The 14,625-nt window shown below is 39.5% G+C and overlaps 2 protein-coding genes across 4 annotated transcripts; both read right to left on the bottom strand.

Annotated features, from left to right (window-relative positions):
- Positions 1-7,035: 7,035 nt before the first annotated feature.
- On the bottom strand, positions 7,036-10,397 carry LOC137871868 (uncharacterized). 2 transcript variants are annotated; one of them, XM_068709915.1, is made up of 8 exons: positions 10,201-10,397; positions 9,404-9,548; positions 8,854-8,952; positions 8,610-8,754; positions 8,357-8,505; positions 8,099-8,238; positions 7,809-8,002; positions 7,036-7,296 (listed from the first exon to the last, which is right to left on the bottom strand). In XM_068709915.1, exons 1-8 carry the CDS (start codon positions 10,343-10,345, stop codon positions 7,288-7,290), a joined length of 1,026 nt encoding a protein of 341 aa, XP_068566016.1. In that variant the 5' UTR covers positions 10,346-10,397; the 3' UTR covers positions 7,036-7,287. The 2 variants fall into 2 exon arrangements, with proteins under 2 accessions (XP_068566016.1, XP_068566015.1); XM_068709914.1 differs by having other exon boundaries at positions 7,036-8,002; positions 10,201-10,396.
- A 275-nt stretch (positions 10,398-10,672) lies between these two features.
- On the bottom strand, positions 10,673-13,778 carry LOC137871869 (uncharacterized). Of its 2 annotated transcripts, XM_068709919.1 has the most exons (8): positions 13,667-13,778; positions 13,460-13,574; positions 13,235-13,379; positions 12,809-12,922; positions 12,582-12,726; positions 11,312-11,460; positions 11,056-11,189; positions 10,673-10,941 (listed from the first exon to the last, which is right to left on the bottom strand). In XM_068709919.1, the coding sequence occupies exons 2-8, from the start codon at positions 13,563-13,565 to the stop codon at positions 10,793-10,795; spliced, it is 942 nt and encodes a 313-aa protein (XP_068566020.1). In that variant the 5' UTR covers positions 13,566-13,574; positions 13,667-13,778; the 3' UTR covers positions 10,673-10,792. The 2 variants fall into 2 exon arrangements, with proteins under 2 accessions (XP_068566020.1, XP_068566017.1); XM_068709916.1 differs by having other exon boundaries at positions 13,460-13,778.
- Positions 13,779-14,625: the final 847 nt, after the last annotated feature.

Genomic DNA, 14,625 nt, shown 5'->3' with positions numbered 1-14,625 from the left:
GCATTTAGTGTAAATCACTTTACAGAGCGTCTCGACTTCACCATAGAATTATTATGCGTGATCTTTTTAAAGTTATATGTTTTCTTTCTTGGCATTGAATTTAAGCATAAATCTAGCAGAGTGGAATGGATGCAATGTCGGCCATCTTTAATTTTAAATCAATTCCGATATCTTTTGACTGACTCCTGTCACCAAGTACCTTAAATAACTGCAATCTTTTGAATAATTGAAAAGAGTAGCTTACACATGAAGCAAAAGATAATTTGATCATTTTAATTTAATTATTCTTCAACAAGATTTTTTTTAATTTAAATGGCTAATGAACTGTTGGAGTCTTTTTGACTGGAAATTGTCTAATTTCAGATGTTATGCCTCAAGTGATCCCCCGACTCATCTTTTAAGTGAATAGCCTGAGGTATTGCCCTAAAAATAAGAAAATGAATAAAGCACTCAAGGTCATGTGTGCCGGGAAGCTCTTAGAAGAGACATCCATCTACTGCTTCCAGGGACCGGCCAAGGTAACACAGGCTGAGGCTTCATCTTTCTTTAAAATGACATTAGCATTTTCAAGTAAAACAATGAAGAAATGTGGTTCAGAATTACATTTTTGTGTTCAGTAGCGGATAAAACGCGCCCGCACGGTTTGCTGTCAGGGCATGTTGATTCCCCTCCTTTTCGTGTGTCTGGGGCCTTGGCCGCTTTCCTGCAATCCTCCTCTCACCTCACTCAGTTAAAAATAAATAGTACGGAGAAGCAATAGAGCCTGCCGGCCCCTGACAACACACACACACACACACACACACACACACACACACACATCTCAACTCTGTGATTCACATGTCATCTCAGACACCAGCCAGTGTGCCGGGAGCACTTGGGTAACAGTATGAAGGGCCTTTTAGTCTGTAATTTGCTGCAATCAGAGACCCTGGACCTTTGGGGTGCGATGAGTCAGATACTTCAAATTGATCCCTTGCCAGACACCAAACAATGAGGATCTTACTGTCCTTGTTCTTCCCTGTTGATAGGCTTAATATGAAGTCAGAGATGACACATCTAATTTAGGAAGGTGTCTTCTTCCAACCTGATCTCGTGGAGAGGCGTATAAGTAGCACAACATCTTAAGAACCCTCCGTCCATCAAACGCACGCTAGGCTTTTTCGAATGTCATTTTGCGCCACCTCGTTTCTGTGTAACAGCTGCAGTTTGGTTTAGGCAACTAAACCACTTAGGTTTTCGGGAAAACATCATGGTTGGTCTTAAAATAAGTATTTAAACTAAGTAAAATGTAAATAACGTTACATAAGTATGGATTAATTGTGCAGCCCTACTTCTTTCTCAGTCTAAGGTTTTGATGCTGGTAATGACTAGCTGTCTCTAGTTTCATCACCGAGTCCTTCCTTTATTGTTATCCTCATTTGATCCAACATAGCATAGAATTTTGAATTAAACACCAAGCCACACTGACACAGCTTGCAGCACTATTTCAAAATAACATCTGCTTATACAAAATGCTATTTACCATATTCTTTAGCTCACAAACAGATTCCACTTCCCTCCAGCTGTAAGCTGTATATATATTCCCCCTGACATTAAAATGTTCATTTTTGAACATTTAAAAAAACACATTGAGCATTTATTGGAAATGCATTTTGCTCATAGTTGGAATAACAAATTAGTCTGAAATATTCTCATCGTGATTTATTAGATGATGTATAAAGCGGATATGGTGAACTTGTCGGCAAACAGTTGCACATCTAGCAGACATGGAGCAACCTCAGTTCGTTTGGAGCCGTGTTTCTGCCCACATTGGGAATGTAAGTCGGATATTCACTGCCTTTTCAGCTCCGCTTTGGTCTCCACGCTGGGCAGGTATCCCACAGCTGCTGCTGACTCTGTTGTTAAACTGCTACAAACACTTGTTGCTGTTGCTTCTACAGTTGTACTGATAATGTAACAGTCCAACCGTGTCGCGTCAGGAGGGCTTTGTAAAGAACGTCATGGTGTGCCGTTTGTTGCCTTGAGGGCGCACTTCAAGAAGCCGGAAGTGGAGTTTTCTTGTTCTCTGCTGTAGCAAGGTTTGGTTGCGATGCTATCTCTGCTTCACAAGGTGAGCACCATCTGGTTTGGCTCTGTTAAGTCACAGATCGTGCGCTTGAATGACCAACATGACGTTGCTGGTTGTTGAATGGCTCTCTGATGAATCTGTGGCACACATATTCTACTGGCTGTTAATTTTCAGCTAACTTCCCTTCATTCTGCTGTTGTTTTGTTTTTGCGGAGCTTCTTTTTCTTTGGTTGATGGCATGTGAATTGTGATGCCTGTATATGCTGTTGATTTGCAAAGTGGAGAAATATGAATACTCATGTTAGAGTATCGTGAGTGTTCTGGGGCCATTCTGCCGAGTTTGTGCCTTTCCTGTCCCCAGGACATTACACCCATAAATATGCATGAATGGTATCTGCATAATACATTTCATCACCAAGCAAAGTGTCCTGCCCTTTGTCCTGATTACATTCTGAAGATACATCATGTAAAACCTTAATAGAAACTGAAAAAATAGGATTTTAGCTTTTTCCTCACTCTCTAACAATACTACACTTCACCGTGAAATTTAATGATTAGAACATTTCCAAAATCTTTCTTTTTCGTATTATTGTGTGACTCTATTTCACATTTAGACATTAGATGCATTTTGTCATCGGACATTTTTAATATGTTAGTTAAAATACACATTTTAATCATGTCCCCAGGTCTGACACCACTCTCATATCTGTAGGCTAAATATGAAGCTAAAGCCAGCAGATAGCTAGCTTAGCATAACACAAAGACTGGAAACAGGAGGACACCGGTAGCTTAGCTCCATCAGATACTGAATAAATACGCCAACTAGCACCTCTTAAACTCACTAATTGTCACTTTTATACCTCATTCGTTTAGCCTCTGTGTAAAAATGTCCAGCCATGATTTAAGGGGAGGTTGCTGGACTATTTCTTGGCTCGGCATCACCGTGCAGTTGCCAGGACTATACATAACTTTGGTCATAGACATGGTTCTTTACTTGGTACCAGACAAATATGATAACAGATAACAGAAGCCGTTAAGATTATCTTTCCTATTGGCATTCAACATCATGGCAGCTTCCATGTTATCAACAATTTTGAAGTCAAAACACTTCTTTGTGTAGTCCATGAAGAGTCCTTGTATTCTGACATCATTTCAATATTTTAAGAATCACGTAGGAAACTAGGCTGCACTCTAAAAAAAATTCTCCACTTATGTTATTTTATTTTGCAGCATTTCAAGCATAAGCCATCTTCAGTGCTTTTGTCTGCAGGCACTTTTGTCATGCATCTTGTTGACATGCCGCTCATAAACCTCTGTGTGTGTGTGTGTGTGTGTGTGTGTGTGTGTGTGTGTGTTCGTGTTCTTTTTCCAATCTTACATTTCAGAGTCAGAATGACTTTGTTCACCATGTACAATGGAAGTAAAAGGAAACGGGCTTCGTTAATTTGCGCTGACACGTTATGCGACAGTTATACAATACACGGTTGACAAACGTAGTGCGCACAAGTCACATTTAATGACTGAACCAGGTCAAATTAACATAAACAAGTGTAGTTCAAGGACCAGTGATGTAAGTTACTAAAGATATAATAAGCAGTTAATGCAGAATTCACAAACATCTGTAGATGTATGACAGTTTTGATTAATTGTCAGCTGTTCAGATCTAAACATGTGACACTGAATTATATCTTTTTAAAGTAATTTACAGACCACTAAAGCATTGTGTTCTCTATAATAATTACTGCCTTAATCACAACTGTTAATTAAAGACTATCTTTTGATTAACATCAAGTTTCTTTTTTGGTTTGTGTCCTAGAAGACTATATCAATGCTCAGTTAAAAAAAAAAAAAAATCATCAATTTGAAGTACTAATTATTCCTACAGATTTCACTCTTTGGTGTCTGTTGTCCTCACATCTGGACCGAGTGGGTTTGTTTTAAATATGGAGCAGTAGGAGTCAGGGATTAACAGCTAATTAGTGTTGCTGTGTCGTGGGATTAATTAATTCAAAGCATTTACATATATTCTAATTGTCTTACCACGGTTGTCCCACAGTCGTAATAATGAGGATTGCTGAAGTTTGTTTGCTTCCAGCGAAAGCCCATATGTCAACCTTGTGCATATTGCCCCATCATCTTATATATATATATATATATATATATATATATATATATATATATATATATATATATATATATATATATATATATATACATTCACCCGGTAAACACTTACTGAATACCTAGCGTTCATTCAAAACGCGTTCATCTCGGTCTTGGTTTAGGGCCAAGGCATACTGTAATTATTGTGATGAAAGTTGTCAGACACCTGAAACTACAATACTCCTGAGAAATTAGTCAATTTATTACCTAAATTATACATAACAGATACAACAGCTGTTGGATTATATATGACCAAAGCCGTACATTTCTTAATGAGTCATAAAACACAATTTTTACTGATGATTGAAATATCTTTTTTTAAGCTTTGTGTATATATTTTGTTATTAATAATCCACACATTTACAGACTATAGTTCAAGAATTAAGCTCTCTTGAGTGAGTGGATTAAGTTACTTTACTATAAATAATGAAAAAAAAAAATTCTATAAACCAAAGATAGTTACAATTTCCATCATTTCTGTTGGCAGTTCAGATTTTCAAAATATTTTTGAAAATGGAAATTATTACAATTTCCCTTTTTGTCATTTTGTCATGCAGATTGGGATTCTCGGAAGACATTTTGATATTATTTCCTCTGAAAATGTGATGGAGTGATCCAACGAAAATAAAGAATCATTGATTCTGATCACAAGTGATTTCTTTTAAAATAACTTCTCATCAAACAGTACTTCAGTGCAGCTGATGAAGCATAGATTGTGCTCAGTGAGTATTCCAACAAAACGCTGAAATTTGCTCAGACACAAAGGCTGGTGATGAGCTGTATTTCTAATTAAATCATTCAAATGCAATGAAAGTGGGGTCATAAGGTCATGTTTATGCATTTAGTCACTACGTTTAAACCTACGTGTATTGATAACTTCCACCAACTCACTGTTTGTTGATTCCAAAAAGCTTAAGACCTCTCACAAAAATGTCAGAGATAATTGATGCTCATCTACGGTGCAGAGCATGCTTCAATATTTTAATTTAGCTGTACCCAGCAGAGGGAGGGGGCTTAAGTAGGGAGGATAACTTGGCACAAGGTAGGACTTCTTTTTCTCAAACCAATCTATTTTCTCTGCATAATTATATGAATTAAATTAATTGATGTACATTTGCATATCTAGGTTATTTCTCTTTTGGAGAAAAGGGTCATTGGAGAGTATAGAAACAATTAAAAGCTTGCCAGACAGTAAAACACCTCTGTTTCCTCCTTCACGTCTGCCTTTTCCCCGCAGCGTTTTACTCCAGGGAGGATTTGGCCTCAGTACTCTGGAGGAAAAATGTGATAACACCACAGTGCAGGACTCACATCCATGAAACAATTTAATGGACTTGGCAGCCACTCTTAACACACACACTATCGCCGGACATCTTCAAATGACTTTGAACAGTTGTTGGTATTTATAAAAATGGAACTATTTGTTTTGTCAGGGAGGGAATAGTTGAAATTAAGTTCTAAAGGAAAATTTAGACCTGATCTGATACTGGGTGGTAAATAGTATGGGAGGACTGTAATCTCCTGCTCTTGCCTAACAATGTTTCACTGCTGCATTGTAATAGTACTGAGCCAACGTGGTATAAAGCTGTAGCTGTATTAAAAGAACTGAGCTTATGCATTATGTTGTTAGGAGATACTATTAGACTATCTGACTCAACTGAAAGTGGCTTTCTACTGGAAGTTTACTCTGAATAACAGCTATTATATTTCACCACAGAGGGCCTATGTAGCTGTTTGACTGTAATAACTTGAGTGTGAGCGCGCGCTCCAAATTCATCCCTCTCCTATTTTAATTCAGTTATGCTTTCCAAAGTAATGCTGCAACTAACAATTGTTCTTCCTGATTGAGTCCCTTGTTCAATGAAGTCCCCATCATAATCTGCGCAGAGCCCAAAGATGACTTCTTACAATGTCTTGTTTTGTCCAGTAAATGGTTCAAACCCCCAAAATATTCAGTTTACTATCTCAAAAGATCGAGGAAAACTGAAAATATTCCCATATGCAAAGACTTTTGTTTGTCCATTCTGGGCTACTGTAGAAACATAGTTTCAACATGGCCGCCTCCGTGAAGAGGAGCCGCTCCCTATGTAGATATGAAGGGCCCATTCTAAGTTAACATGAACGCAATGATTCTTAGTTTCAGGTGATTATTATAAATCCCCATAAATCCTACACACTGAGCATTTAACTGATTAATCAATTATCAAAATACTGTGCAAAAAAATGTCCAAAACCATTATTCAGTGTGTCATCATAGAAGACAAAGAAGATGAGAAAATACTCAAATTTAAAACCAATCAACCTATCAATTGGAAAAGATGTTTAAATCTAACTTGAATCCTCCATATTGAGCCACAATCTCATCGCTGCAGGCAGCTCTGTAATTCCTAATGTACTGCAGCGTGAGTGTGATATTGCATCAAAATCAATGTCTCTAGAAGCGGAATTACTTACGCAAACATGTACACAAAACTAAATTACAGTGATCTGATTCCTAATTAGTGATTTTCCACTGTGCTCTTTCTGCGACGACCCTGAAAGCAAATCAGTTCTGCATTATGAAGCCTAATGAAGATAATAACATTCTGCAGAATTTCCCCTCAAATGGGGGGCCCGTCAAATAAATATCCAGTGTGAGTTTATGGTCCGGGCCACAGACATCCACCCACAACAGAGGGCGCTTTTTATAATCTAATGTCTGTCTGTAAACACCATAATGACACTTCACCAACAGCAGCAAAAAGCAACATTATGGCTTATTTGTTGTAAATGAATCTATGGTTCTCAAGGGAAAAAAGACCATGTTGCATCACATTTCTTTATTTGTTCCAGTGAAAACAAACTGGGCTGTGTGGTCACCACGTCCATCACTTAGAGACATTCATTGTATCCTTATTGTCTTTTTGTTTCTCCCTCCAATGCTTTCATCTGAGGTTGGGTTCTATTCAGCTCGGCATCCTCATCAAAGGTCGTGCTCACAGCCATCGGACACGTTTGATATTCCGTCCTTTAGAGCCGCATCGAGCTAGAGGGCACTTGCAAACTTGGGCGTGTGATTATCGCTGCTGTTTCACGTCACAGACGCGGCGCGAGACGCAGAGAGGGAGTGGGAGTGGGAGTGGGAGAGGGAGAGGGAGAGGGAGAGGGAGAGGGAGAGGGAGAGGGATTGGGAGAGGTCACGCAGGGTTTCAATGAACTTTGTTTGTCCACCAATCTAGAAAATGTCATCGTCATGGGTTTTAAAAAAACAAACAAAACAAGCAATTATGTTTTTGGCCGTGTTTCAATTTATACTAGGGTGCATTAGTTTGTTTTATTTATTTATTTTAACAAAGAGGGAAATCAAATTTGGCCTAAAAAAACAAACTATGAACCACACTGGATAATATCTTTTTAATGTGTTTTGAGTGTTTGGGATTTTTTTTTTTGAATTGATGAAATTGAATCATTTGCTCAATGTGTAGCCTGAACCGCTGTGCCATCTTCTGGCGCAGCAGAGCGATGTTTGTCATGTCATATCCTCAGTGCGAAGCTAATATATGCTGCCCCCTTCTGGTGATTAAGGTAAAGTGCACACCTGCTTGACGTGAGTTGATTCATTTGATTGTTTTCTTTCACCACGTGACCTCAGATCTTGCAGAGGTGGCTCGGCGTTGTCTGTTCTGAGGTCAGTGTGCCACACTGTCTCGGGTTTGCTTGACTTCTCCTTGCGCAAACATGCAGAGATTAAGTGGATCAAGCTCATGATGGTCATCAGGAGCATAAGGAAACCTAAAGATAAGAGAGGACAGAGTGAACCACAAAAAAAGAAGAAGACAGATTTGATTGTTAAATGTGCATCTGCACCCTAAAGTGACATCATCTCACCACAATACACTGTGTTTTCGGCGAGATCATGGAAACGATAGCTTCTGGTGAACATTGCAGCCAGGCCCAGGATGAGAATGGCGTAAACGCTGAATGTGTGGTGCATGTATTTGGCGAACAGGCAGCTCTGTAGGATGAACCTGCAACATTTTCAGTCATTTCTTTGAAACAACATTTTTTAGATGATTTTGCTTTACGAACAAAGGGCTAAATCCGATATTAGGCATCCCTTTACATCTCCACTTCTTCTGCCCTTACCATATTATAGTGCAGAAGGAGACTGTGGTGAGGACTACGGTGCTCATCAGGGGGTCCGGCACACAGGCTTTGTACTTGAGCACGATGCCATGACCCACCACAGCATTCAAGAGAGACCACCAGGCAAACACTGCCAAACCATTCTGGGTCTGCTCAAATGATAATACAGATGCATTTGTTTAAAAAAACGAATGATGATGAAATCTTAAAGTATTAAATTTGGACATGTCTTTTAGTAAATGAGCGTCCTCACCAGATAACGTGTCCACAAGATCACACGAGGGTTGTAAATGGCTAACCAGGCCTTGTGCTTGTTGAGGTTAGAGTAGGACACGTACAGCATGTAGAAGCTGAGGACTGGGAGGATCCACCCAAGCATGGCGGCTCCAAGTATATCGCTGTAGAAGGCGACAGCAGCTTTTATTGCTTGTGCGCACACACACTTCCTCTTGCTGTAGTTGTGTGAGCTTCATTACAAGAGAATTGGCTCAACTCACTGTCTGTCCCACAGAGGCATCCTGCACATCCTTGCAAGGTTAACCATGGTCCACATCAGATAAAATACTGGGGGGTGGAGATCCGGACCACGGGCATTTCTGCAGATGGAACAATAACGCTGAACTATGATCACACACAGCACATCAGAGTTATAATCCTCAAGGTTTTTATTAAATCAAACTGATTCATTTTACGGTCAGAACTTTTTCTGCAATAGCCAATCAATGTATTTACATTCTGTAATTATCTTTCTATATAGTGTTTTTCATTATAGCGACGGAGTCCGCCATTCCCGCCTTGGATTCAAGCTGCCTACATATGCCTGCCCACAACATGAGTTTGTTTGATTGCACTGTAAACAGATACACCAGGTACCATTCTGTTGAATTTCTGATAGTATATTATAAGATCAAAAAGTGTTTGCTGCCCCGAGAATTCTGGGACCTGTAGTATAAAACCACACAGTTATCGCCAAATAACTGAAATCTTAAGAATGATGACATAAGTTCATTATATCCTTGCATTGTGTTAAGACACCACTCAAGCTACCTTTTGAAAAGGTTGACCACTGCGTACAAGAGCCAAGCCTTAGACCACAAGTCAACGATGACCCAGTAACTGTCAGACCACCAGTCCATCGTCACCTCCAGAGGGAAGGTCTCAGTCACATTCCTGGATGAGGTCTGAAACAGAGCTGAAGGCCAAGACAGAAGTAAACAATCACTGATTCTTGGTGAAGATACGTGAGAACTTCCCATACAGGGACACCTTGTAGCTATAGGGCATGTACAGTATATGATAATACATCAGTGTGTTTGTTCACTTTAAACATACACCCTCCTAAAAGCACTGTCAAACAGAACACATCATATTATATTTTATGTTACAGATCAGTCTAGATAGTGAAGTGTGTGTGTGTGTGTGTGTGTGTGTGTGTGTGTGTGTGTGTGTGTGTGTGTGTTTATATGTCCTAGTTAGTTTCATTGGCCTCCATTCAGGTCAATAGCTTTCAGGGCAAAGGTCCTTCAATAAGAAGTGTTTAAAAATGAAATATTCTTGACTAAATAAACCTCTTTAGGTATTATTTATCACAAATTTTACACAAAAAATTCATCAACATTGTGAGAGTGATGAGCTAAAGTGGCATTACCATATATATACACACACACACACACACACACACACACACACACACACACACACACACACACACACACACACACACACACACTTTAAACCATTGAGAGGAGTTCAGTGAAAACAGAATCTCACATTTTCATGCTCTGAATATGAACGTCTGCTATGATTACATGATTGAAGTATTCAGTAGATGTGGAGTCACTCACCGTTGGGCACGTTGCTGTCCTTTGCCAGGTTAAAGAAGATGTCTGAGATCACCTGAGCAATGACAGCCAGGGCGACACTCCCAGCATGCATCACTTCATGGTTACCGTTTTTCACAGAGAGGGGAGACATCTGGAACCCCACCATGATGGTTGACTACAGCTCAGAGAGCTGTGAGTTTTCACAATCTAATGTATTGGACTTTGGATGACTGCATGTGCTGTTCCATTTTATGGTACCTCTTTGATTACACTTGATTACTTGATTGGTGTATTTGTGTGTGAAGAATAAGGTACTGGCAGAAACTTGGAGGTACTTGGAAGAAACCTATTTGCCATTATTTAGCTTTACAATTATTTTCTTTTGATATCCTTGTGCCTCAAAACATGTAATCTACTTCATGACTCTTTCTTAATATTCTCATCAACCCAACATTTGTTCAGTGTATGATTTAAAAAAAATCCTTGAACTTCCTTTTATCTTCCATTTTGTCATTTATTTGTTAAAAAAGCTCTTTCTTGGTTTCCATATTTTTGCAGTATTAACGCAGACCGTTGGTTTTTATTGCTACATTAGTTCACTCTTGGCTCGTATTCATAAAAAGAGTTTACTTTGTGTCAAGGCTATTTCCACTGGTGACATATTGGGTCTACTGTCACTGTAAAGCGGCCGTTTGTGATTCTTCCATGCGACCAGGGCAATGCGTGCCACGAAGATGATCCAGGAAATAGCCAAGATAAAAGCTGATGAGGGAAAAGGAGATGATATATCTGTATGAATCAATAAACAGAGAATAGCAACAACAACAAAAACTACATTGGAAAATGTGTGTGGTGTTAATATATCTCAAACAATACCTGCAAAGATGTAAGCCTGACTTTCAGGAGAGCCAGAATTGCTCAGGGTGCCGGTCAACCACAGGATCACAACAGGGTAGATGGTCACAATGTAACGCACGTGCTCGTCAAGGTAGAAGTTCTCTAACAGAAACCTGGGGAACAAAACGGAGACGGAGACAAAAGATTGAGGTCCCTTTGCTCGCGTAGCGTCTCTCAGGGGAAGAAGGAAACGGAGACAGCTAAACGACAGAACGCAGCAGGGAGTGAGGCTCACCAGGCTAACAGCTCCATCAGAAGCAGCAGCAGTGACAGCATTGCACAGTCACATCTGAATATTTCTGTCTTATGCTGCAAGTATATAGTCAGGTTCAGCAGAGTGGAGAGGGTCCCCCAGGTTGCATATACTGCGAATCCATTTTGCACCTGATTCAACACAATGAAAGAAGACTTCATGAAGCATGTACAGCTACGACCAGCTTCTATGGCAGCAGGCAATATTCTAATCCTGAAGTATTTGGCAGATTTTCTTACAGCTTTAAACCTTTTTTACTGTACTGGATGCCGGTCAGTCATGTGGCTTTATCTACCTCTTCTTTAATGTTAAGTGCAAGGCAAGGAGGGACTGGAAACCAATCTCGGGGTTTCTGCTACAGCCGAACTCGGCTGCTTCTCACCTCCTAATCTCAGGCCACAGTCGCCTTGTGCACAGACTTTGCACAGCCGGTCAGACAGGGCATTTTGGAGAGAATTGGCTCTTTAGATATGGGTGATGGAGCCGTGACTGACTTCTTTAACCTTTTATAGTGTGTCAGCGGTTTGCAGTGGGATTTAACAAATGGAATGCCAGCAAGTGAGTGATAAAAATGTGTCCTTTAAAGGTAAAGTTAAAAACTCGTAGCCACTTTCACGTCTGTACAGTACCAAGCTACAGCCAGCTTATCTAAGCATAAAGACTCCCATGAGTTTTTAAAATATCTTATTTAGTTTAAGGACTTTTCTCAAGCCGTAAATAAATACGTAATCCTTCAGTTGAACAAAAACAATCTAAATCTCCAAATTTAGAGATGCAATGTTTTCAGTGGACAGGGACAGCATATGGCTGGTAAAGTTTACAATTACAACTTTCTAAGTTGCTCTTAAGGTCACACCTCACAGATCATTTTTATGCTTGTACGTAAATATGGATGATCTTTTCTAGGAATAGCATGATGTTTCCATATGCAACAAGAGGGAAATCATATAGCAATGTCAAATTACAGTAAAGATTAAAATGTACACGGGTGCAGGCCACTACTAAAACATGTACTCTGTAATTGTAACCTACAAAGAATGTCTTCTTAATCACTCCAAAGGGCACATTTCGTTGCCCAATGCGTGAATTTATAAGCTTTTACAAGCTTTTTAATTACAGTGCCTGTAAATCAGAGACTTCCTTCCTTTTAAACTTGTTATTCCCTTTGAAGCCAGGTTAGAGATGTAAAAAAAAAAAAAATCATATATTTCAAAGTCCATACACAGAAAAAAGGCCTTTGATATAATTTTACCAATATTCTGATGAGCAAGAGGTCTACGTTGTGATATTTGTTCAACCAGGCTCCATAGACCTTCAGTCCATGACAGGAGAAAAACAGGATCATGTAATCGCTGAGCGTCATCAGTGTGGAGATTATCAGCGCTGGCAGCAACAACCTATACACAAAAAATACAAATACTCATGTTTTTAGAAATAGAGGACCATATTTGGGTGGCCAACCTGAACTCGCACACTTACTCTCTGTCATACAGAAACAACCATGTAATGTTCAAGCAAATATTGATGATGATAGAAACATGAAATCCATAGGGTAGCACTGCAGGCATGGTGTACATCCAGTCGTAAGCACTCCTGCGGAGAGAAAGAATAATGTTGTCTTATTTGTGGGAGAAAACGCATCGCAGCAAACAAATTGTGCCCCTGGGGAAATAATCAGACTCTTTCATAGAAAGCCGGAGCAATCTGCGACGTTGAAGAGCAAACGACTGCACAGAGGAAGACTAAATTACCTCTGCACTAGGTGGAGTGATTTACTGCATGCAATAATTCAACAGGATGAGATTAATGCATTAAGAAATAGGCACAGTTATACGGTATGATGCAGCTGTTAAGCATTATTGTCTTTTTGTAAATTATGCATGAAAATATGACAAATGGTGCTACCTTCTACAGAGCCCCACTAAAAAGTATAAAAACATGGCAAAAATCCAGAAATATATGAAATCCCAGACAAACAGAGCCCACTGAGCAGGAGTGATGGGTGTTGTGTACTTGAGTGTCACATCTTCTGTGCGCTGCTTGAAAACACCTGTAACGAGATGAGCATAGTTTATTACTTATGCCTTTACTAAACCTTCAGCTGATTTGATTTATATGACACATAGTCACCTGATTTAGCACCAAATCCTGACAGAGAGTTGAGCGTGATTGAGACTAAAAAGGCGAACAATCCAACAAACATGAGCACAACGCGGGCTGGGCTGTGGCTCACCATGGTGAAGGTCTGAGGGTAAAAGTCCACAAAGAATTTAACTGCCACTTTCGACCAAAAGCACAGTATTTATATTCTCGATAATATCTGAATCCACAACCCACTTCTTCATAAATCCAGTTAAGTACTGTCTTTATAGATCTCCCACAGCCAATATAGTCCAGTATTCGCAGGTGTGAAATAGGGAATGACAGTACCTGCCATAACTTGTCTCGGCATGATATACTCTCTATTGTGTCATCGCGTTTTTTTATTGCCCTGCGCTGATCATCCGTTATCTTTCCCTGTCATAAACAATCAGCTGTTTAGAGGAGGGTAAAGAGTAAAGATCGAGTTTGAACAAAACAAAAAGTTTTCTAAATCACCAGGATGGCCTCGATAGTCCAGCTAAGCCTCACATATAGATGCACTTGGATGTAGCGATCTTTTGAGTTATGCATTTTAAAAATGTCCCCTGTTTGCTGCTTTAGATGGAGCTAATAGATGTGGTGTTAGGATGGCAAGAGTTCATATATCGACCAGGCTACAACTCTCTACAAATCTCTCTTGATCATTGTTTAACGAATGCAGCATCAAATTAAATCCAGTAGAATGAGGCTACGGCACTAGCAGACCTGGAAACCATTACTTAAATGACGGTGTTGAAAGTATCTTAAAGCTCTTAGTGGTCTATTATTTCTCTTATATGTTTGCATGAGAAGGCTGAGGTGGATGAGTTGGAAACCTTGATTGATTGTGCGTGTATCTAATAGATTTGCTGTTACGTAAAGTCAGCGCAGGTCTTGTGTGTGCAGCTTTCTTCCACACAGTGGCACCATTGCATGATAGTGTGGCAGTGGGGTCTTGTGACAGTGTATGATATCAACTTGATTAACATGTAAATTAATTCAACTTTGACTTTTGTATATACAAGTAGTGTATAGACTTTTACTTGTATTTCTACACTGGTTTTGCTACTTTTACTCAAGGAAAGAGGACTTCACCGCCTCCTACTAGTATAACTTTGATGCACAATTTCATGCATTTAAACTAGATTGTAATCAGTTTGGTCAGTCAGTCTTTC

The sequence above is a fragment of the Cebidichthys violaceus genome, unplaced genomic scaffold (genome assembly GCF_023349555.1).
Source record: "Cebidichthys violaceus isolate CVI_PGR_0920_01 unplaced genomic scaffold, fCebVio1.0.p SCAF_15, whole genome shotgun sequence".
NCBI classification, from domain to species: domain Eukaryota; kingdom Metazoa; phylum Chordata; class Actinopteri; order Perciformes; family Stichaeidae; genus Cebidichthys; species Cebidichthys violaceus.
This window is presented reverse-complemented; position numbering and strand designations above follow the sequence as displayed.

What these genes read in the sequence shown, in the direction of transcription:
- LOC137871868 (XM_068709914.1), bottom strand. Translation starts at nt 10,345, where the DNA reads ATGGTGGGGTTCCAGATGTCTCCCCTCTCTGTGAAAAACGGTAACCAT. An exon ending in TCTTGTGGACACGTTATCTG is followed by an intron (nt 8,506 to 8,609) that starts GTGAGGACGCTC and finishes TCATTTGAGCAG; the next exon opens with ACCCAGAATGGTTTGGCAGT. An exon ending in TCCTTCTGCACTATAATATG is followed by an intron (nt 8,239 to 8,356) that starts GTAAGGGCAGAA and finishes AAAATGTTGCAG; the next exon opens with GTTCATCCTACAGAGCTGCC.
- LOC137871869 (XM_068709916.1), bottom strand. Translation starts at nt 13,565, where the DNA reads ATGGTGAGCCACAGCCCAGCCCGCGTTGTGCTCATGTTTGTTGGATTG. An exon ending in TTGTTTCTGTATGACAGAGA is followed by an intron (nt 12,727 to 12,808) that starts GTAAGTGTGCGA and finishes TTTTGTGTATAG; the next exon opens with GTTGTTGCTGCCAGCGCTGA. An exon ending in TCAGGCTTACATCTTTGCAG is followed by an intron (nt 10,942 to 11,055) that starts GTATTGTTTGAG and finishes TTCCCTCATCAG; the next exon opens with CTTTTATCTTGGCTATTTCC.